The sequence below is a fragment of the Chanodichthys erythropterus genome, chromosome 16 (genome assembly GCF_024489055.1).
Source record: "Chanodichthys erythropterus isolate Z2021 chromosome 16, ASM2448905v1, whole genome shotgun sequence".
In the NCBI taxonomy this organism is placed as follows: domain Eukaryota; kingdom Metazoa; phylum Chordata; class Actinopteri; order Cypriniformes; family Xenocyprididae; genus Chanodichthys; species Chanodichthys erythropterus.
The window spans coordinates 31,630,669-31,653,831 of NC_090236.1; the positions used below are offsets into that span (position 1 = coordinate 31,630,669).

The window sequence follows — 23,163 nt, forward strand, 5'->3', positions numbered from 1 at the left end:
TCAGATGCGAATTTGCGTCATGGGAGGGGCTTTCATCTCTTTCTGCACAGATCCTCTGAATAAACACATAATCTCATCAATTGGAAACCTGTAGCGGCAATTTAACTCGGTTATGCCGGCCGACTTTTGCTAGCTAGAAGGTGGGCTAGTATCAACGGCTAAAATCATGCAAAAAGTTTTACAACTAACCAGATTGTCCGATTTCTTCGCTTATTCTCTTCCTTTTTATTCCTGTCTCGATAAAAATATAATGACACATCATAGAGCCACACACAGCGACATCTTTGTTCTGGTCTCCGGCATCACTGATCACATCATAAACACGTTACTACCAAAGCAGAGTCCCTGATTGGTTGACGCGCCGCGAATTTACGCCAAAGTTCAGATTTTTCAACTCGGGCGTTTGGGCGTCAGACGCTCAATTCGCGCGTCAGCCGCGTGAACGCTCAATTCGCGCCGCGCCATTCGCGCGTCAACGGCCGATTCGCGCCGCGCTAGACGCTTGATTCGCGCCGCAGGACCTCTAGACGCGCGTTTGCATTGACTTAACATGTAAATCAGACGCCCCAGACGCGTTCGGTGTGAACGCAGCATAAAAATGAATCTAAAATTTAAATTAAAATGTTCATTTATTAAACATATTAATAAATGTTAATTTTCAATATATTTTGGGTTCATTTTAAGTAAGCAATACTGTAATTTTTAAACAATAGTTGAGTTAAGTAAAACTACCCAGCAGGTTGGGCAAACATTTAACCCAACTGCTGGGTTAAAACAATCCAATCGCTGGGTTTGTCCATTTTCAACCCAACTTGGGTTGTTTTTAACCCAGCATTTTTTAGAGTGTAATAGTTTTTTAAAACATTTATATACTACTAGATTATATAATTTATACTTATTGTCTGCCATGTAAATCATGTGCATGCCACAGTGCCATTTTAAAGGTGTTTTCATTTATTTTTATTTTTTATTTACATTTTCACCTACTACTTGGATAACAACATTGCACTGAAATATGCTGAAGAGATGTATTACTTATGTTCAGTTAACATTATTTAGAGTATTGGGAACCCAACCTTTGCTCTTTTTTAATTCACTTTATAAGGTGAAAATATTATCAATTATCACTAATGTGATGTTAAGGGCTTTTCTATACTGCTTTTTATCATACGACACCACATTGTATGACGGCTCTTTTAATTTAGTTTAGGCAAATTACAAGAACTTTCTGACGTAATGGAAATGGGTTTTGACCAACAGTTTTGCTGACAATTTAGACTTTACCTCAGACATATTTTCTTTCTTTACTTCCAAAAAATAAATCTTAGCAAGCAGAGGCTTGGATGGAACATGTCTGATATTTCACTTTATTTAAACCCCTAAATCTTGAGTTGACCTAACATCATTCAGGAGAGGGCTGTCTGACTTTTCTGAACCTAAGGGTTGGAGAAACCTCTCAGCTCTATGAGACATGTCACACTCGCCTAATCTACTCATTTCTCACAGGAACCAGTTTCCTCACAGTCAGCCAATGCTCCCTCTTACTGCCTTTCAAACAAGCACACACGCTCTCACATAACCACATTCATCCATACACTTACAAGCAAGGATGAAATATGTCAGTTTTTAGTGCCTTGATGAATCAAAATGAAAGGTTGAATTTGATTTTTATGTCAGTAATGTCAGTTCTCTGTTGCTAAACCACTGTTTATTATGGCTGAGATTATGCTGACACAAAGTCTGCCGTTCACATTACATGGTTGACTCCGGAGTGATATGCTCAATATAGTTAAATACCTTATATTTAAAGGTGTTTTTACAAAGAAAAAATATTGCAATTTAGATTTCTGTGCAAAAAAAGTCTCCATATTTATGGTATGTCAGGGTTTAATGTATGTTCCCTTCACATGATCTAGATTGAAGAGTAGGCTATACTAAAAGATGACAAACTTTAACTAAATGTAGTAGAGTCTAAGAGCCTTTTCTAGCATATCCTTTAGCTTACAATTTTACCAGTTATTAGTGCTGTTCTTTTTAGGAAGCTTGTATAATATTTTTTATTGATAGTGGTCACTAAACTATTTATTTAAATAACTCCTCATACCCAGATAGCAACTTTTTGCCAGCACAGATCCGGCCTACATCTGCCACATGTGGTATGATGATCTGGGCCACATGTGGCGTGAAAGGATGGCACTTGGGCGGACTGCTCCTGTTCTGAGCAGATCTGAGCCATAAGCAGGCCATAGCAATGCCATATGTCATCCAAAAGCAAAGAAATAAAACAGAACTGGACCTTATCTGAGCCACAAAATCTTTATATATTATTTAGAAAAACATCTCAGCATTAACAAGCCTGTTAACAAGCAGAATCACTGAAGGTAAGAACAGAAAAAAAAAGAGACAAACAGAAACACAAGAGCTACAACTGAATTCAGCCACAGCCTTAGATGAAATTAACTGAAGATAAAAAAGACATGAAATCTCTCCAGGTCTCAGCAGAGGAAAAAACAATTCCACAAACATCACATATTACTAACCAGATTGACTTTATTTCTGTCTTTTATCAAAGTTCTTATTGAGAATATTGTTTCATTTGAAGTCACCATAATGGTGATTGGTGTTTCCATTAATTGGACTCTTAACTCTTTTAATATGTTTGTTTTCTTTGGCTATTGTGACAATGTGTTTAAGCACATTTGCAGTAACAAAGCTGAAATGAGATCAAGTTATGATTTTTAGTTATTGTTGGTTTTGTAATAGCTTGAATCATTGATGTCATTTGAATGTAGTAAAATGTCTGTTTCGTTCTTTTATGAAACAGGTTTTGAGTTGTTATGAGATTTCAATGATGGTCTGTTTTGTTCAGTTACGAGATTTCAAAGAAGGTTGGTTTTGTTCCTTTGTTCTTTTACGGAACTTCAAAGACAGTTGGTTTTGAATCGTTACAAGATTTCAATGATGGACGGTTTTGTTTTTCGTTACAAGATTTCAATGACAGTTGGTTTTATTCAGTTATAAGATTTCAATAAAGGTCTGTTTTGTTTGGTTACGAGATTTCAATGATGGTCAGTTTTGTTCCTTTGTTCTTTTAAAAAACTTCAAAGACAGTCGGCTTTATGAGATTTTTGTTTTGTCTTTTAGTAGCTTTATGCAATGTCCAGATTTGATCTGATTGTCTGAATGTATTAATAATAATAATAATAGGTTTTATTTATATAGCGCCTTTCCAGAGCTCAAGAACGCTTTACAGTGAACAATTAACAGGGAAGAGATAATACAAGTAGACAATGATGAGAAACTATAAATGGAAGTACACAGAAAAATAGAGTCATGTACAAAATTTCAAAACAGGACTTAAGAGACATAACATTAAGAGAAATAATAGTAATAATGCAGAGTAATCCATTAATCAAATCAGGGGTATAACATTCAGAAAATAGGTGAGTTTTGAGTAATGATTTAAAATCAGAGATATTATTGACACAACAGAGTAAGCGTGGGAGAGAATTCCAGAGTTTGGGTGCAATAACACTGAATGATCTGCCCCCCATTGAAGAGAGGCATTTTTATTAGCATTTTTATCAAGGTCGTATGTTTATGTTCAGTTATTTCACTTTAATGGCAATTAATAGGTCCTTTTCATTGCCATTAATGTGAAATAACTGAACATAAACACGCAAGCTTGATAAAAATACTCATTTTAGAAGAAAATTTCAGACGGCACTTGGAGGCTTTTGCATCTGAAGCCTTCATATGGTATGTTTTTGTGTTTCTGTCAGAGTTTTATGACAGTTGGTTCTCTTCTATTATGAGATTTCAATTATGGTTTTTCTTTTATGAAACTTCAAAGACAGTTGGTTTTGCCTCATAATGAGATTTCAATGATGGTCTGTTTTGTTCTGCTATGAGATTTTAATGACGGTTGGTTTTATTCGGTTACAAGATTTCAATGACGGTCTGTTTTGTTCGGTTACAAGATTTCAAAGACGGTCTGTTTTGTTACTTTGTTCTTTTACTAAACTTCAAAGACAGTCAGTTTTGTCTCATTGAGAGATTCCAATGATGGTCAGTTTTGTTTTTTTCATTACAAGATTTCAATGACAGTCGGTTTTATTCAGTTACGAGATTTCAATAATGGTCTGTTTTGTTTGGTTACGAGATTTCAATGACAGTCAGTTTTGTTCGGTTACAAGATTTCATTAGGTCTGTTTTGTTAAGTCACGTGATTTCAAATATAGTCAGTTTTGTTCCTTTGTTCTCTTAAAAAACTTCAAAGACAGTCGGTTTTGTCTTGTTAGAAGGTTTGGTTATGAGATTTCAAATAATCTCCTTCAGTACAGCTGAATTCACTCACTTTCTGGGTCATAAAAAAGAAAACAAAGGAGCAAAGTAACAAGAAAGGATATGAGGAGCACCCCAAGAATCAGCACATGAATCTCAGCAATGGTGACAATCAAAAGTGTTATGTCACAATGCATGCTGGGAACAATAGTACAAAACTCCCAGCATGCATCACAGCATGAATAAATTATGCAGCTGAATTGTCCTATTATTTTCTTTAATTCTAACTATTTGCAGTTTATTTTTGCTGTGGTTTTTGTTTTGTCTTTTAGTAGCTTTATGCAATTGCATTGTATTGATTTCTTTTTACGGTTTTTAATCTTGTGGCCTCGTGTTGCAGTGATACAGGATTGGTTATTTAAATGTATTAATGACGCAACACAATTATATTCAAATGACCTCAGTGGTTCAGGCTCTTTCATGATGGTCATAAAACCATCAATAACTTAAAAATTTCCTTACTGCTACAAATGTGTTTGACAAATTTACTGTCACAGCAACCAGAGAAGATAAACATAGTTAAGAGCCCAATTAATGGAATCACCAATCACCATTATGGTGACTTCTTTGAAACAAACATCAGCGTTAAACTTCTGTTAATTCTCAATAAGAACTAAAGAGATGAGTGTCAGAAATAAAGTCAATCTGGTTTGTAACATGTGAAGCTGTAATGCTCTTTGTGGAGTTGTTTAATCCTCCTCTGCTGAGATCTCAGCAGAGGAGGATTAATGTCTTTTTTTATCTTCAGTTGATTTCATCTAAGGCTGTGGCTGAATTAAGATGTAGCTCTTGTGTTTCTGTTTGTCTCTTCTTTTCTGTTTCTTCTTTCCTTCAGTGATTTTGCTTTTTAACAGTGTTGTTAATGCTAAGATGATTCTATAAATATTATATAAAGATTTTGTGGCTTAGATAAGGTCAAGTCCTGGTTTATTCCTTTGCTTTTGGCTGCACATTGCTATGTCCTGCTTGTGGCAGATGTGGCAAACAGAGCGGTCCGCCCAAGTGCCATCATTCCACACCACATGTGGCCCAAATCATCATACCACGCGTGGCAGACGTGGGTCAGATTTGGGCCGTCACAAAGTTGCTATCTGGTACGCACGTCACTGGACAGTCTCGCGTGGATGTGTTCGGAGCTGAACGTGCCGGATTACGCGCGTCGCTCGCGTGCAGTTCAACATCTTACTAGGGTTCTCCATCGATATTATTGTGCAAAGACAATTTAAATTTAGTCGGTTATGGCACTACCGACAGGACCACATATTTTATTCGGGATTTTCGCAGTCATTCAGGTTAAATTTACCATTCAGGAATTGCCATCTAATGGTAAGTCATTAATTTATTTAGCATGTTTTCATTTAGTCGTCAAAAATATGGAATAAGAGTTAATGTGATTCTGAATTTAAAAATGATATTCTCACTTCACGTAAACTGAGGTAAATGAATTACTAATGCAACGCTTTACTCGCAAATGTTTCTTTTTAACTCACTGGCAAACTAGAAAGATTAATTTTCATGTGTTAAATCTGCACTTTAAAGGGTTATCTGTGGCTTTTAATACTGATTCTCTTATTTTTTTTATTGGGTTAAGGGCTTTGTTTCATTTTATGTTACGACAGTTTGTACCGCACTTTGGATCAACGTCTGTCTTTAAATTTGCTTCAAAAATAAATAAGTTGAAATTTAACTGAAACGTTCCAGCCCTCTATTAGTAAAATTACAATGATTTAACCTAGAAGATAACAATGAAATATGTGTTAAGTATCTCAAAACAGACCACCTAGATACTTTGTTTAACACCATACAAATTACTTAATTCAGAAATCGACTGTATGAATTGTTTTTTTTAATTATTATTGATTTCCTATATTTTTGAGATACAGACAAAAAAAAATTAAATCATTTTTACCCTCATATCTTTTTACTCACCAAGTAGCTACCCATGCAGACCATTTTTTGGCACATGGCTGCTCACTGTACCCTGTGATCTCTGTCAGCATGTTGAAAATAAATGTGACAGAACAGAGGGCATGTCACTTAGTTACATTGCCAAACAGGAAAAGAGTGCACCTTTGTGCTTGAGATGAAGGATTTCATCAGGAACCTTTTACTGCATGATGTTCTGTCATTAATATCAGATTAGATTGGAGATATTTTATGTGTAGAAGTAATGTTGGCAGAATTCAAACGAGAAGGACAGAGGAAAGTGTTACCCCAGTCAAAACACTGCCCTGCCCTCACACTCCCCCAGTCCAGCACTATGAGGAATTCTGAGCATGTTTCACCCTCTCCTGTGAAAGAAGTACTTTGGACACACTCCTGTCACTGCAGGATGTGATTGTGAGGAACTGTGTTTATTTGCATTACGGGTCATTTGCATCCATCGACTCCCACAGCTGCTAAAAATCCTTGTTACAGTGGGTTAACTTCTGTTTTATCTGAAATGTATTAATGAATCTCTTTGCATAGCAACACAGACAATGCATGTAAAATGATGTGAATAAATTTAATTCATCAGGTGTCTCTCACTTCACCTTTGAGAGGCTCTCCAAGCAAGAGAGTGCTGGTGAAAACCTCAAGCTTTACAATAAAAGATGGAGGAGATGGATGCTCTCGTCCAAATCTGTGGAAGAGATCAATCAGAACCAGGATCTGGAGCGCTATGAAGAGCACAGCAGATTAGATTCAGAGCGCTTTCCTGACGTTGTGACAAACGACAGTCATGACAACTTATCCATTAAGGTGAGCATCCAGGATTGTACTACTGTATCTCATATATATGTTCACATATACGCATCTGAAATAACATGTATATTTGTTCATCAGAGAGATATGGATCATGTCTACTACACATCCAAATTCTATGGGCCCACAGACAGTGCAGGCAAGGATTTGTGGGTAAATATTGAGCAAATGAACATGGGAACAGTTCATGAAATTCTCTCCAACACACATCGACAAACTTTGGTATGTCAGCTACAAAGTTTTCTTAAGGTAATTTTTGTAACTGTCACTCGTTTTTGTGCACATAATAAAATTTAGTTGAGTTGTTTTTGTTTTGTTTTTTCTAGAAAGTGAATCTGTCCTTCGATTTCCCTTTCTATGGACATTCATTAAGGGAAATACATGTTGCGACAGGGGGTAAGTGCAAAACAAATGAGTGATTTTTTTTATTTGATTTTAATATTTTGTACAAATATATTTTAATTTAACTTTTTAATATTTTTAAATACATTTATAAATATATTTATAATCTTAAACATGACACTGTTTTCCAGTTTTACATTCTAATATGCTGATTTGGTGCTCAGAAACATTTCGATGTTGAAAACAGTTCATTTTTTTTGTAACATTATAAATGTCTTTACTGTCACTTTTGATCAATCCTTGCTGAATAAAAGTATATAAAGCATATAAAAAAAATCTTATTGACCCCAAACCTTTGAATGTTAGCATATATTTTACATCTATTTAATTTCTATTCAGGTTTCATCTACACTGGAGATGTTATCCACAAAATGCTGACTGCTACTCAGTACATCGCTCCTCTCATGGCTAATTTTGACCTCAGCATCTCACAGAATTCAACAGTCATGTACTGTGATAATGGTAAAAACGGAACAGACTGATTTGCTTGCATTATAGAATGTGTTATATTTATTAATTGGCTATATTATTAATCTACTTCCTTTCTGTTAGGCACAGCTCTTGTTGTGCTGTGGGACCATGTGTATCTCCAGGATGCATTTCATCTCAGCAGTTTCACCTTCCAGGCAGCTTTATACAACGATGGAAGAATCACCTTTGCATATAAAGAGGTTGATTTTTTTTTTTTTATACTTCATGGATTTTGCAGCTGTCATCACTTTAATGGTGTAGATGATGCAGTGTTTGATTGTCGGCATTCATCTGCTTTTAGGTTCCCACTGATACTAGTAAGATCAGCTCAGTGAATCATCCTGTGAAAGTTGGGCTCTCTGATGCATTTGTGGTCCTTCATAAGATTGAACAGCTTCCCAGTAAGTAACTCTTCTTGAATAATACTTTTCTTTGCATACATTTTCTACATTGACCTGTTAATTCTGCCTTCAATTGTGTTATTTTAGTATTATTTATATACTATCGTAATATTTTGAATGAGCTTTTAATTTTATATTTTCAGTTTTCTTGTTAATTTTATGTAATCTTGTCTTTATTTCCAATATTTAATGAACCTGAGCTATAACATGAGCTAACAATGAAGAGTTGTATTTTTTTTATATACAAAGTTCTGTCATGAAACTCTAGATGGCGCAGGCCGATAGCTCCTTAACTCACATCACACAGCTGATTGGTTTCTGCAGTATCAGTAGCCAATGAGCTCGCTGATCAGCTTTCAAATACTTGGTCAGAGTCTGTTGTAGCAGTTTGCAGAGTGCTTTCAGAAACCCTCCACCTTCCCCAGCTCCACCTGTATAGATCTGCTACGGGTATTCATGTATGCTACCGTACTGCAGCAGGCAGCATGTCGTGTATATCGGTGGTGCCTTCACATGCAATCAGAAATGTTCTACTTCCCATTTCTGAAATCGTGATTACGAGCTTGTCGCATTCAAGTGCTTTGTTGTTGGAAAGAACAGAAATCATGGAGGACACCAGGTTTATTCTAGCTTTTTTGGGGGGAAAATCTTATTAAAGCCAAAATTACATTTAGCATCCCATTCATTGACAATCCTATAAACATTAACCGCGCTATCTAGACCAAGACCAAACATATTAATATTGTCATATCCAAACACTCAGAAAGTTGTCAAGACAGAAATTATCCAACATTAAGAATAATAAATGCATTGCTTATTGTCAGTTAATGCACTAACTTATTTTACATTTATATTTTATTTTATTTCAGCTTTATTTCAAATAATGAAAATGATTTTTAACAGTTTTAGTTAACAATAATGATAATGATCTTCCATTCTTTTGTTTTTTATTTTCATGACAGATGTTAGAAGAAGAACAATATACGAATATCATCGGGTAGAGCTCTTAAAATCCAAAATCATGACCGGCACTGGTGTTGAGATGCTTCCTCTACCAAGTGAGTCTGAACTGCTGACAGACCCAGATTCAGCTTAGACCGAATACACTTCATTCACGGAAAATAGTGATGCTTAGAAATTTTTGTTAATATTTTCCCCTACAACCAAGACTGATATTATTCCAGTACTGGCATTGTGTTTAAAAGATTCTATAACTGTTGTTTTCCATGTTTGACTTCAATACATTTACAAAGTAGTACCCATGTCTTTCACATCTTTGTTAAAACGTTGCTCTGTTCCTCCTCCTGCTGTCAGCCTGCCTTCAGTTCTCCAGCTGTGAGATGTGTGTTACGGCTCAGATCGGATTTAACTGTAGCTGGTGTAGTCGCTTACAGAGGTATATGCTTGGTTCACTTGTATTTTTGATGTAAAAAGCCAGATAGATAAAGTGCAGTGTGCTTCAACTCTACATTTATTCAACAGCTGCAAATGATGTTTCTTCTGCAGATGTTCCAGTGGTTTTGACCAGTATCGCCAGGACTGGGTTGACAGTGGGTGCTTAAGTGAGGTGAATATATATATCATACATATATATATATATATATATATATATATATATATATATATATATATATATATATATATATATATATATATATATATATATATATCATACATATATATATATATATATATATATCATCCAATGTCCCCAAATTTTACTGAATTGTTGTGGATGTATTTTAAGACAAAGAACCAGAGCTGCGACAGAAAACAGCCCATCATTAGAAGCAGCACTCCAGCGGCGCAGACAGGAGTCACAGCAGTATCTCTAACTACAACAACATCAACCACATCAGCCTCTACGCTCACCACCAAGATCACCAGTACACCCTTATTCATAAGAAACCTTCCTACCAGCTTCCTCACTGATGGTATGTAGTTTTTATTACATCGTGGAGATCATTGAGAGGTTATTTTTTCAACTGTATGCCTTGCTTCCAAATGAGGTCTCCAAATGAGACCAATTATAAGAGCTATAAAACCAAAAATAAAATACACCTGCACTGCTTCTTCCTTCAGGCTATAACCTTTTTCAACATGGCACTTAATCCATAATGCAAAATTTCATCTGCAGAATGAGGTCATCCATAATGACTTTTCATCTGCAGAACAAACTTACATTTGTATCTGTACTTTTGGTTTCTGTGCTGCATGTTACTTTGAAGTTCCTGAAGCAAACAAAGCTTCTTAAATGCATAATTTACCCAAAAATGAAAATTCTGTCAAAATCTGTCATCATTTACCGCATATATTTTGAATTGGCCTGTTAATTCTGCCTTCACAAGTGTTATATTAGTTCCTTGTAAGATGGTGAAAAAAAAGCTTCTTAAAGGCACAGTTTACCAAAATATTAATTCTATCATTTACTCACCCTAATATCGAAATCTGCATGATTGGGTGCCCACAAACTTACTGTGTATTGAGATTTTTCTTTTCTATTTTTCTATTTTCTTTTCTAAAGATATTTCTCAAAATATCTTTGTTCATATTCCACAGAATTTTTGAAATGACATTAGTGCGAGTAAATGTTTTGGGGTGAACTGTGCCTTTAAAGGGATAGTTCACCCAAAAATGAAAATGTGATGTTTATCTGCTTGCCCCCAGCGCATCCAAGATGTAGGTGACTTTGTTTATTCAGTAGAACACAAATGATTATTTTTAACTCCAGCCGCTGCCGTCTGTCAGTCAAATAATAAGAGTGAATGGGAACTTGGATCAATAAGAGTCAAAAAACCTCACATCACTAACCAAGTGCTGAACGCAGTTGGACATAGTGGTGTTTTAGAGGTAAAAAATGATATAAATACTGTTCGGTTTCTCGCACAAACCGATCGTTTCATGTCTTAGGACATTAATGTGTCGTCACGAGCCACATGGTTTAATTTGGATTTGTCTATGCAAGGTTTTTCGAACCTTATTGATCCAAGTTCCCATTCACTCCCATTATTCGGCTGACAGACGGCAATGGTTGGAGATAAAAATCATCATTTGTGTTCTACTGGAGTAAAAGTCACCTACATCTTGGATGCGCTGGGGGTAAACAGATAAACGTTTTCATTTTTGGGTGAACTATCCCTTTAATACAATCAATCAGATACTGCAGCAAGTCCAGAACACCCTCACATTGTGGCATTTGGTCAAGTGCCACTCACATTTCTTTTGGAAAACATAAAAATGTAGTTGTAATTGTTGTTCTTTACAAGCTGGTGTAAATATCCTCTTCTCTTTCAGACTCTCAGATGGAAATTACAGAGAAACAGCGAGAGGAGCAGATGCAGACCGGTCTGCTCATTGGCATCCTCGTAACCATGGTCCTCATGGTGTTTGCTGTGTTGGCCACTATATACATGTACTACCATCCCACTTCCAGCGCCAGTCTCTTCTTCATAGAGGTGAGCTTTAAAGGGGACCTATAATGCCCCTTTAACAAGATGTAATATAAGTCTCTGGTGTCTCCAGAATGTGTCTGTGAAGTTTCAGCTCAAAATACCCCACAGATAATTTATTATAGCTTGTCAAATTTGCACCTATTTGGTTGTGAGCAAAAACACAGCTTTTTTGTGTGTGTCCCTTTAAATGCAAATGAGCTGCTGCTCCTGGCTGCTTTCCAGAAGAGGGCGGAGCTTTAAAAGCTTGCTTTTTGGTTGCTCAACAACAACAAAGCAGGGTTTATGTAAATTTTGGGGTTTGTGATGTCACCAACCCAGGAAGAAGCTTGTTGTAGTCCTTACCAGCCATTTGTTGTAGTCCTTAAAAACTGATTTCTCTAAAATAAAATATCTCCCTTTCCATTGAACTTTGAGCATCATTACTTTGCAGATTAATTCAGTTTAACTTTAGTTAGTGTGTAATGTTGCTGTTTGTTAAAGTTAAAAAAGTGAAATCATAATAAAGGACCCCTTTAAGTAACTAAATCATATTCAGCTAATGGAAATTTATTATGTTATTTTGAACTTTCTTTTCAATGTCACGGGGGAAAAAATGTTTTCAACATTGATAATAATACAAAATGTTTCTTGAGCACCAAATCAGAATATTAGAATGATTTGTGAAGGATAACGTGACACTGAAGACCGCTGACAATTCAGCTAGTTTAATATTTCACAGTATTAATGTTTTTACTGTATTTCTGTCAAATAAATGTAGCCTTGAGCAAAAGAGACTTCTTTCAAAAACTTTTAAAACATCTTACCAACCCGAAGCTTTTGAACGATAGTGTATGTATATAAAACAAGCCTTCAAATGTAATTATTTGTAGGTGCTCTGAAAATGTTGTAATTTTGTTCTTGATATCTAGAGACGACCAACACACTGGCCTGCCATGAAATTTCGACGTGGTTCAGGACATCCGTCATATGCAGAGGTAGAGGCAATGGGACAAGACAAAGAAGGATTCATCATGATGGAACCTAGAGACAGTTTTCTTGTGTCAGACAGGAGAGAGAGCTTGTTTCTGACGGACCAGAGGGAAGGATTTATTGTTGCTGATCAAAGAGAACGTTTCCTGATCATGGAGCGCCGCTAATGTGAATTCTGTGGTTTATGAATTAGTTCCTCTGTTTTTGAGAGGAAGTTGCACTGGCTGCTGGGATAAATGTGGTATTTGTTTAACCTTATAGCAGGGAGTGCTACAAATGTGAGAGATCTATTGCACCATCACACCAAAGTGCAATGTAAACAATGTGGACACATAAACGTTTTTCCAACCCAGTGACGCCAATGGAATTGCAGTGCTCAGGAAAAAAACCTTCACATTTGAGCTTTTCATTTTTCTCTAAAGGGCTCCTTCTTTACCAGGGCCTGATCATGTTTCTGGGATTTTCTCTTGTTGGTGCCCCACTTCAAACCAGATGGGTCATTAAAGCCTGTGTATTGCAAACACCTCATAGAACTTCCTGTGTTAAACAGGGAAGACTGAAGGCTATATGTGTTTATGCAACATAAGTAATACCTTTTTACTCTTGTGTAACTGGTCACAATAAATCCAAATTCTTGTGGATAACTCAGTTGTTTTCAATGAGGTACAGTCATAAAGAAAAATCCTTCAATAGTTCTTTGAAATTTTCTTCATTAAAGTATTTTTGCTGTGTATCAAGATGATCAAACTCCGAAAACACACACATGCACATCCAAGGTAATCTCAATAAAGGGATAGTTCACCCAAAAATGCATTTTGTCATCATTTACTCACCCTCATGTTGTTTCAGACCTGTATGAGTTTCTTTCTTCTGTTGAACACAAAAGACATTTTAAAGAAATGTGATAATCAAACAGTTGACGGTAGCCACTGACTTAAAAAAATACTATGGAAGTGAATGGCTACCGTCAACTGTTTGATTACTGACGTTTTCCAAAATATCTTTTGTGTTCAACAGAAGAAATAAACTCCTACAGGTTTAGAACAACTTTGAGGGTGAGTAAATGATGACAATTTTGGGTGAACTATCCCTTTAACATGCCTCAGTCCTCATAATATCTGTGTGCTATGAAATATGTATTTTAAATGGTATATTTTACTCTGAACAACTGAAATACTCCCAACCAGAAATATAGATCTCAACAACTGAAATTATATATTGATAATTTCAGAAAATGAACACCATAAAATTGTTCAGGTTATATAAATCTACAAAAAATGTACTATAATTTAAATATAATCAAACTAAAAAATTCCATTTATTAATTTACACAGATCATTTACACATATACAATAAATCAATGTCTTTACAATAGCTTTTAAATCTCTCTATTATCAAATTTATCACCATGAATTTACACTATCAGCAATTATACATTTTCATGTTCTGCATGACTGTGATTCATATAGCTGACACATGGCTAGAATAGTCTACTTTAAATCCGACAGAGAAATCGTGTTAAAACAAATTAATGCAGTAAATATTTGGTCAGATGTGCAAAACATTGGTTGCATCCGAAATCGCATACTCTCCTACTATATACAGTTGGCGAAAAACATTGTCGGAAAAGAAGTATGTCCGAATTCACAATACTCATAAAAGAGCATTCTAAAGTGTGCATACGATGGACAATTTACTATCCCATGAGGCCACAGGAGAGGAATTGTGAGTGGCAGTGAAGCAACGCAACTGACGCTAGTAGGTCACATGATAATGACAACATGCCGCATGTAGTACATACAGATTACATTCATACTACACACATTTACACTATGTAGAACGTACTTTGTTAGCGGTTGGTACGCAATTACTTATTCAAAATAAGTACCTACCTACTCAAAAGAGTATGCAATTTTGGATGCAGTCATTGTATATATCTATATCTTGTGAGTGAGAAATTAAAGGGATAGTTCTTTCTTTCATCTGTGAAGCATAAAAGAAGATATTCTGAGAAATTGCCCATATCATGGAAGTCAATAGTAACCAAAACAGTTTGATGATCACAGAACTTTTGGGTGAGCTATCCCAGTACTTCCAGTTTCAGAATTTTTTTTAAAGGATTGAACGATGAGTTTGATTCACAGTAATGGTCAAAATGCCAAAACAAAGCTCAACATCTTTGTATAATTTCACAACTTACATTCACAGTAACTATTTCTAAACAATTCAGACACTAGTATAGAGAGAGGTAATAAAGCGACCTGATCCAAGAGTTATTTGTGTAACATGGCATTACTGCATGAGCAATACATGAGTCTATTTGAATCTATCCCGCAAGAGTTTATAAAAGATTTTCTATGAGCCATGAGCAAGGCACATGTGATCAGTGGCTTTTTAGGTATTAAGTTATTTAAAAGGGTTAGTTCACCCAAAAATGAAAATAATGTCATTTATTACTCACCCTCATGTCGTTCTACAGCTGTAAGACCTTCGTTCATCTTCAGAACACAAATTAAGATATTTTGATTAAATCTGATTTTGAATCTGCCAGCAATGGTACTTCCTCAGATCTCCTATCAAACGGCTAAACTGCTGAAATCACGTGACTTTGGTGCTCTGAATCACTGATTCGATTCGTAAAGCTCAGAAGCAGTGTTTTGAAATCAGCCCATATCGATATTGTTGAAAAGTTATTTTGAATTTATGGCACACAAAAATATTCTCGTCGTTTTATAATATTAAGAAAGAACCACTGACCTCACATGAACTGTTTCAAATATGTTTTAAGTACCTTTATGGATCTTGAGAGAGAAAGTACCATCGCTGTGAATGCAGGCCTCACTGAGCCATCGGATTTAATCAAAATATCTTAATTTGTGTTCTGAAAATGAACAAAGGTCTTACAGGTGTGGAATGACATGAGGGTAAGTAATAAATGACATTATTTTCATTTTTGGGTGAATTAACCTTTTAACTTTACGATGAAGCTTGCTGACGTCTCCTACAATCCTCTTTATGCTTCTTTATCTGAAATGTATAAAATGGGAGATTCAAATCATTGTCAGCATCTTAGAATATATGAATCCTTTGAATATTAGACATTTAAAGATGAAGTGTGTAATTTCTGCAGAATTTTAAATTAAGACAATTACACATTTCACCTTTAACTACACAGGCAACATCTTTAAATTATATCAATTATAAGTATTGATTATGATTAGCTTTTACCATGTACTGGAGGTGCCGGCAGTCGCCGCCTCAGTTTCCGAGATGAGCCGATGGTTTGTGTCTAAAACAAAAATATTATGACAGTTATAGTCATAATTACTCATATGAGCATGTAAGAATGTGTGTATAAATATATTACTTAAATATGAAGACAATACCTCGGTTTTTACAGTGTTGACCTTGGTAAATTGTGTCTGTGGAGCTACATTAAGACCTGCACTTTTCAGAGCCGCAATTCTTGAGGAAATGTCTGAAACCTAGAAAAAAATAGCACAGATCAAGGCAAGCAGATATGAAAATGACACAGTATGTGTACAGTAAGGCTTTGCAGAAAGACTGATATGTAAAATGTTATTGCTAGTACTTCTACATCAACTTGTAGATGACCCTGTATAATTTGCTCTCCCACTTCTTCTGAATCAGTTTCTGGTTCAAACATGCATGGCTGAATTAAACCAGTATTTGCACTTGCCATTGTGTAGCATTTACTAAAGTAAAGTTAAGCGCACGTATCAGGTCTGAGCTCGTGTGATTGGATGGAGGTGGGGCTAATTAGCATATTCATGAATCTGCGTATACTAAATGAAGCAAGGTTGTACTGTAGATTTACATTCAAGCTATTTTAAGGCATGAAGAAATCATTTTCACAGGAAAAATGTTTAAAAAGTCATTTTGGTGATCAAAGATTGCAACACCTATATTGCTCATTATCTCAAGTGTTACTGTGTCTTCAGAGCTATGAGACGCTGCTGATGAGATTCAGAAAGAGAGAGAGGGCACAGCGTCCAGGCCGAACGCACCTGGAGCTCAGACTGCTGCACCTGGGCTGCTGCAGAGGCCACCTGGTCCTCCAGATGAGCGAGATCTCTTTCGGTGGTGGATCCACTGATGCTGCGCGCACACTCCTCCAGATCCCCCAGTTCAGCCTCAAGCCCATAGACTGTACCTGCCGCCACATACACCTGCACACGGTGAAATGAATCAGAATAAACTGAGAATCAATTCCCAGTGGTGTGAGAAATGTTAATCTCAGAAACAGTTCATACATTCTCCTCCAGTCTGCTGAGCTGCTCATCCAGCCTTCTGGCTTCGGCAGGGGGAATGCTCGAGAGGTCACTGTGGTCCGTTTGGCTTTGTCCATCTCCCACGGATCCGTGAATCAGATCCTCAGTGGCGTTCAGAACTTTCAGCACCTCGGAGGTGATGCTGCGCAGTGATACGGCCGAATACTTCTGTTTTATGATAAATACATAGGAAGGACAGGTCGGTACTGTAAACTTTACACACTAATGTTCACATGCATATGAATAAAAATGAATGGGGCATAATGTCATACCTACAATAGCACAATGTAGGGCTGCACAATTTTGACAAAATCATAATCACAAAGTCAATTATTTCAGTTTATATTGTAATCACCGTTATTAATATTGATTAATAAAATTGAAATTAAAATATGTTTTTGTATGGGCCTATTGCATGCCATATTCTATTAGATGTGGGCTACACATCTAAAAAAGAGATGCTGAATTACTTGTATTTTATTGTTGTTACATGCAGCAAATCAAGACAGTGACTAAACGGTCACATCGTTCTACCTACAGTAGCAGCAGGAAAGCATCTGATATTTAAATAGTAAATGAATTATATGCAGAAAGTGAGCTAAGAGTGTTTTTTGATTAGTAAAGCTGTTACTCACTTCACTTGACATGAGCGTTGGAAAAACCTGTTATAACCAACACACCTATGAACACTGTACAGTGAAACACTTATTTATGGAAACCAATTACCACCATTTAGGGAAAAAAGATTAAGATTAATTGAGACAAAAAGTCTACATTATGATAAAAAGTAAAAATTATTAGATAAAAAGTCAAAATTGTGACCTAATATAACATAATTATGACCAACTTTGACCATCTCATAATTTCTACTTATAATTTCTACTTTGTATAAGTTGACATAATTTTGACATTTTATGCTTTTTATGTTATAATTATGATTTACCAAAGCATGATTTTTTTTCCTTATCTGGCAAAAATGAGCCTTTAAAGCTGCAGTCCGTAACTTTTTTTGGTTAAAAATTATCCAAAATCCATTTGAGCAAGTACAGAACCAGCCAGTGTTCAAAACTATCTAATCATCTTGTCTCGATTCACAACGGTAAGCTTGTAATAATGTTTTATAATAAGAGCAACATGGTGGATTTCCATGGGAACTTCGAGCATGCAGCAGTTCGTATGTGCGTCATTACGTCACATCCGAAAAACGAAAGGAAGGAGTTCAGGCAAGTCGGTTTTATCACGTGAGGACGCTGCTGGTATCATTTATAGTCTTTTCTCACAGCAGCTGAAATAATTAAACTTATCATTTTGATGGTGGATAGTAATCCAGAAAGGTCCAAATGACAATCATCAGTGACAAAAGACTTCAGACTGTGGAGTGGCTACAGAAATTGAAATCTATAGGTAACGCTAATATACACTAAATACAGTCAAGCAATGCTGATGTTGTTAACAGTAACAATTTGAGAACAATATAACAGTAATAATAATTTGCACGGTTTGGCATGATCCGAGCTAAGTGAACGTTAGATTTAATCATCATTAGCAGAGTGATTTATTGTAGGCCTAATGCTTTTTTCCTCAGTTGGTCAGAACAAAAGTGGCAGAAATGTTGCTTACTTGTTCAGATGACATTTTACAGTGAAAATTCTTATATTGGTCATACTTTCAAGACGTAGAATCTGTGATTCTGAAGTGCAGTATCCACACCGGTGCAATAACTGACAGCAAGCATTAGATTCATCCGCGCTGATGAGCTGTGCCGATGCACAATGCACTTACAGATAACTGTTTCGCATATGACTGCAATTGCAGGTTTCAAACAGAGATGGCGACAAAGAGCAAAAATCACGGACTGCAGCTTTAAGGCTGATTTATACTTCTGCGTCTGACCTACGCAGGAGCTTCTGCACCGTAGGCTATGCGTCGGTTTTCATTTATTCTTTTGCGCCGTTGTCCACGTCGACGCGCATGCAGACCACAAGGCAGTGTTTGCAGTCATGTTGAGTATCAAGGCAAAAGCCGAAGAAGAAACAGCTTGTCTTGTATGTTGTCAGAGAAGCTTAAAACAAATACGCCATTTTAAGTGGCAATGAGCAGATTTAAACACCTCTGATTGGGTTCATGCAATCAACCAACAAATCTGTGAATTTGTTACAATACGCAATGCTGCAAAAACACCTTGAAAATATAAACTTTTCACCCAACTTGAATCCACGTTTTTTTCTGTGGCAGCTGTGATCGTAATTGCAATTATTTATCGATTAATTGTGCAGGCCTAATAGAATGTAAAATACATAAAATACAAATGTAATACACAGTGAGACAAGAGTCAGACAGCAGATGAAAACGTACAGAAAAGAGAGGAAGGGACATGTACAATAGCTTATGAGTGCATAAATGAGAGCATATCCTGTTCATATTAGCATATTACAGTCTTCACCTGCTGTAGTATACTGGAGATAAAATGTAGGTTTTTCTCTTTGTCCAGAATGTGTGCATTCTAATGAAGTTCAAAAAGAGGCAGAAGACATAGAATGAAATAAGAAATTAGAAGAGCTTCAGAGATTAATTAGCAGATTAAAGCATGTTAGATGCAAGCAGGTTACTGCAGCCTGAAGCGTTTAATGTATTACTGTTATAGTTTACTGTAGTATAGTTGTTACCTTGTAAACCTCCTCCGGTGACAGATACTCCTCCTGACCAGATGGGGCACTGTGCTGAAAAACGTTCTGAATTGTGGGGTCCTTGTCCCTCTGCTTCCTCATTTCAACCAAGTGACCTTTGCCATCTTTCCCTCGAACCTTCTCTTCTGATGATTTGATGCATTGCTTGTCTTCTGTCTCCTCAGTATCTTCAGTGCTGTTCTTTAGTGCCACAACCTCATTGATTTTGCCCTTCATTTCTCTTTCCTGTACCTTCTTCGATTCTCCACCAACAAAGCATCTCTCAAACGTTGTCTCATCATCCATGTCCTGTTCAGTTGCATTCTCCTTCTCTTTTATCATCTCTAGTTTCTCTCCCTCACTTCCCTCTCTGTCTAAAAATACCCCATCGCTAGTGTAAGCTTCTATGTGTTCTTCCATATCATCCAAAGCCTTCGCTACACTATCGATGATCCTATCAAATTCCATTTTTCCATCTTGACTTACAAATCTACTCAAAGCCAATTCACAGGATAAGGCCTCTCCCTGCTCCTCAATATGATCAACCATCTCAGTATTCTCAGCTCTGCTCTGGTGACCTTTAGCCACATTTCCACCATCTTTTATTTCTGCTTTTCTCTTTTCAGTCTGAACATCTCTCTTGTTCTCTGTCGCCTCACTTCTCTCATTAGCGATCTTATATTGTGCATTGGTCTCAGCAAGTGTCTGTTTTTGGCTCCTAAAGGTCATTTGTGCCTCCTTCTTGTCCTTTTGTCTCTTCTCTACATGATTTTGTGCTGTATTATCACGTTGTATCAATTTGTCTCCATCTGTTCTGTCATTTACCACCAGCATCTTAGTTCTCATTGGTTGATTTACAGTTTGATGCTCAAACCTGTCCAGTTCATCTTCAGTGGAGGAAAGTAGTGTCTCACTAACCTGACTGGTCAACTCTCTGAGTTTGGAAGTCAGATCATCTTGTTTCAACATCTCAGCTCTCATTACTTGATTTGTGGCTTCAATTTCATCAGCCTTAATCTTCAATAAAGCATCTCCGATAACTTCATCTCCCACTGTTGCTTTTGTTTCACCATCATCATCCCACATTTGATACTCCAACCGGTCCAATTCATCCTCAGTGGAGGAAAGTTGTGTCTCTCTGACTTGACTGGTCAGCTCTTTCAGTTTGGAAGTCAACTGCTGATCTAAAGATCCAACCATACCATGGGCTCTATGATTCGAATTGCTGGGAGAATTGAGATCAGATCCAAATGGATCAGGGGTCACAGCTCCAGAGCTCAAGATGTCAGGGGTAGCAGTGTCTGAAGTGTCGCCTTCCAGAGCATGATCACATGGTCTTTTTCCATGCAAGGCTAAGTCTTGTTTCACATGACGACTCTTCGCCAGAGAATCAGAGAGTTGGCTATTAGAATCCTGCCGATAAAGAATCATAGTCATGAAATATCATGCATATGAACAATGTGTTTAAACAAGATTCAGTTGTTAAATAACATTTCAAAGTGTTTAAATTTATTTTTTGACTGTTTTTTATTAGCCTGGGTGCCAGCCCGAACCCCGCCCACAACATTTTTTGGACGGGAAGTTCGGTCTGGACTCGATCCATTGTGGAGTAATTATGCTCGGCTCCCAGAAGGCCGAGCCAATCAAATTGCCAGGGCGGGCTTTAATCGATGATGGGGATAGTGGGGCTATCTGCGGTTACGTAACCACCCACGTCATCAAAGAGCGCTTGGGTTGAATTGGTTTTCACCAACGATGACTGCAGCTGGAGAAGTAAGATGTTTATATTCCGCTATCACGTCTGTAATAAAAGAAATCGACAGCGCATTAACAAAGAACCGCAATCAAGGCATTTGTCGATGGGAAAGATGTGTTTGCCGTCCTTCCAACGGGATTCGGCAAAAGTTTAAGTACAAGTTCAACATACGTCCCTTACTGCGTTGCTCTGATTGGTTTTAGGTCTATCCAATTGAGTGCAAGTTTTTTTTTTTTTTTACTGGTTCGGTTAAGACACGCCCCCTAATTCAAGTGCAATGGAGCAGTATCAGACTCACATTCTGCCTAGAATACGAGTATGACGAAGTCAGGCTAGTTTTTTATGTCAGGCGGTACAACCAAATAGTTGAATGTATATACTGTAGTTGTACCACCTGACATGGAAAGTGTACCAACCTACATATACTTGAAATTAGCAGTTTTTACCAGTATTTAAGAGATCTACAAACCTTTTTACTCTGCCACATGGATCAGTTGGGGCTCTCTGGATGATGCATTATCATGTTTACTGTTATTACCTTGTCAATTCTTAATAAAAGAGCCATGTTTGCAGTTGTGCCACCCTGACATTTGAGAATTTACAAATTGCTGGACAAAAGTTTTTCGATTATCTCTATAGCTTTAAAACTACTGATATTTATATAATTTGTTTATATGAAAGGTTTCAAACCTAAAATGTTGCCATAGTATTTAATTTTTCATTTTTTATTACTAAGACACCATTTTAAATAGTTTTCTTAGTTTGTTAATTTGTTCGGACAGTTGCACCACCTGACATATTGGGGGTTTAAGATAACGAAACATAAAATAATATGCACGTCAAGTCATTGAATTGTGACATTGGAGGAGACAGAATGAGCAAGAGGGAGATTTGAAGAAAGACTGTACAAAAAGAGATGGCTGAGCGACATTACCAAAGAAAAAAAGCTGAGCTCAAAAGAATATCACTGGAAAACGAAGGGTTATGATCAGGAAGGAGCTTTAGGACCTGCGTTAAGATTAGAAAACCTTTTCAGCACTTGAAAGAGCTAAGCGGGAAGGCCTGAAGACTCAATTTGTTGCACTTCTGCTATGATAAATAGGCATCCACTCTTGCATTGCATGTGTAAGGGAGGCCAGCTAGTGAGAGCTGTGCAGACTGACGACTACTAGAGAATACTGTGTTTGCTGTTTAGCGTCCTTGTTAGTTGATCGGGTTTCGAGACAGAGTTGCCAGGTTTTCACAAAAAAAAAAATAAAAAAATGCCCAATTGTTACTCAAAACTAGCCCAAATCTGCATTTTTGGCGGGGTTTCCCTGGCATTCCAGTGGCTAAATATAATGTAATTTGGGGTCACTTCAACCTACGGACATGAAAAACAACCTGTGGCAACAGTGTTAAAGTAGCTCAATTATGCTGAAATACCTCGGACTTGGTAACACTGGTTCGAGACCGACTCGGAGCAGGGTGGTTAGGATTGGAGGGTGAGCTTTGGAGGCGGAGCAATGAAGAGAGTGGGTTGATTTCAAATATCAACAATGTTTAGCTACAACTTTGAGAAATAACATACCCCACCATTAAAAAAACAATATTCATTTCATTCTGCTTTCTAATTATTCTTTTTAATTATTGTATTCTACTAACAGTTTTTAATAGAAAGAAATT

At 36.7% G+C, this 23,163-nt stretch overlaps 2 protein-coding genes across 5 annotated transcripts in view; one reads left to right on the forward strand and one right to left on the reverse strand.

Annotated features, from left to right (window-relative positions):
• Positions 1-5,420: 5,420 nt before the first annotated feature.
• plxdc2a (plexin domain containing 2a) lies at positions 5,421-13,385 on the forward strand. The gene is made up of 13 exons (XM_067363436.1): positions 5,421-5,670; positions 6,863-7,086; positions 7,171-7,311; positions 7,416-7,485; positions 7,831-7,953; positions 8,044-8,162; positions 8,264-8,363; positions 9,326-9,421; positions 9,678-9,759; positions 9,870-9,930; positions 10,111-10,297; positions 11,658-11,818; positions 12,724-13,385. Exons 1-13 carry the CDS (start codon positions 5,583-5,585, stop codon positions 12,949-12,951), a joined length of 1,680 nt encoding a protein of 559 aa, XP_067219537.1. The 5' UTR covers positions 5,421-5,582; the 3' UTR covers positions 12,952-13,385.
• A 597-nt stretch (positions 13,386-13,982) lies between these two features.
• myripa (myosin VIIA and Rab interacting protein a) overlaps positions 13,983-23,163 on the reverse strand; it is a 36,217-nt gene continuing 27,036 nt past the window's right edge. For 3 of the 4 annotated variants that reach the window (XM_067363922.1, XM_067363921.1, XM_067363923.1), the window contains 6 exons: positions 19,743-21,155; positions 17,059-17,244; positions 16,813-16,974; positions 16,171-16,269; positions 16,013-16,073; positions 13,983-15,811 (listed from right to left, as the gene is read on the reverse strand). In XM_067363922.1, coding sequence (XP_067220023.1) covers positions 15,798-15,811; positions 16,013-16,073; positions 16,171-16,269; positions 16,813-16,974; positions 17,059-17,244; positions 19,743-21,155 — 1,935 coding nt within the window. In that variant the 3' untranslated portion in view covers positions 13,983-15,797. The remainder of the gene's footprint in view (positions 15,812-16,012; positions 16,074-16,170; positions 16,270-16,812; positions 16,975-17,058; positions 17,245-19,742; positions 21,156-23,163) is intronic. The other variant, XM_067363924.1, reaches the window with a different exon arrangement.

Coding starts and splice junctions, on each gene's coding strand:
- plxdc2a (XM_067363436.1), top strand. CDS start 5,583: ATGGCACTACCGACAGGACCACATATTTTATTCGGGATTTTCGCAGTC. Junction 5,671..6,862: donor TCAGGAATTGCCATCTAATG/GTAAGTCATTAA, acceptor TTAATTCATCAG/GTGTCTCTCACTTCACCTTT. Junction 7,087..7,170: donor ATGACAACTTATCCATTAAG/GTGAGCATCCAG, acceptor TTTGTTCATCAG/AGAGATATGGATCATGTCTA.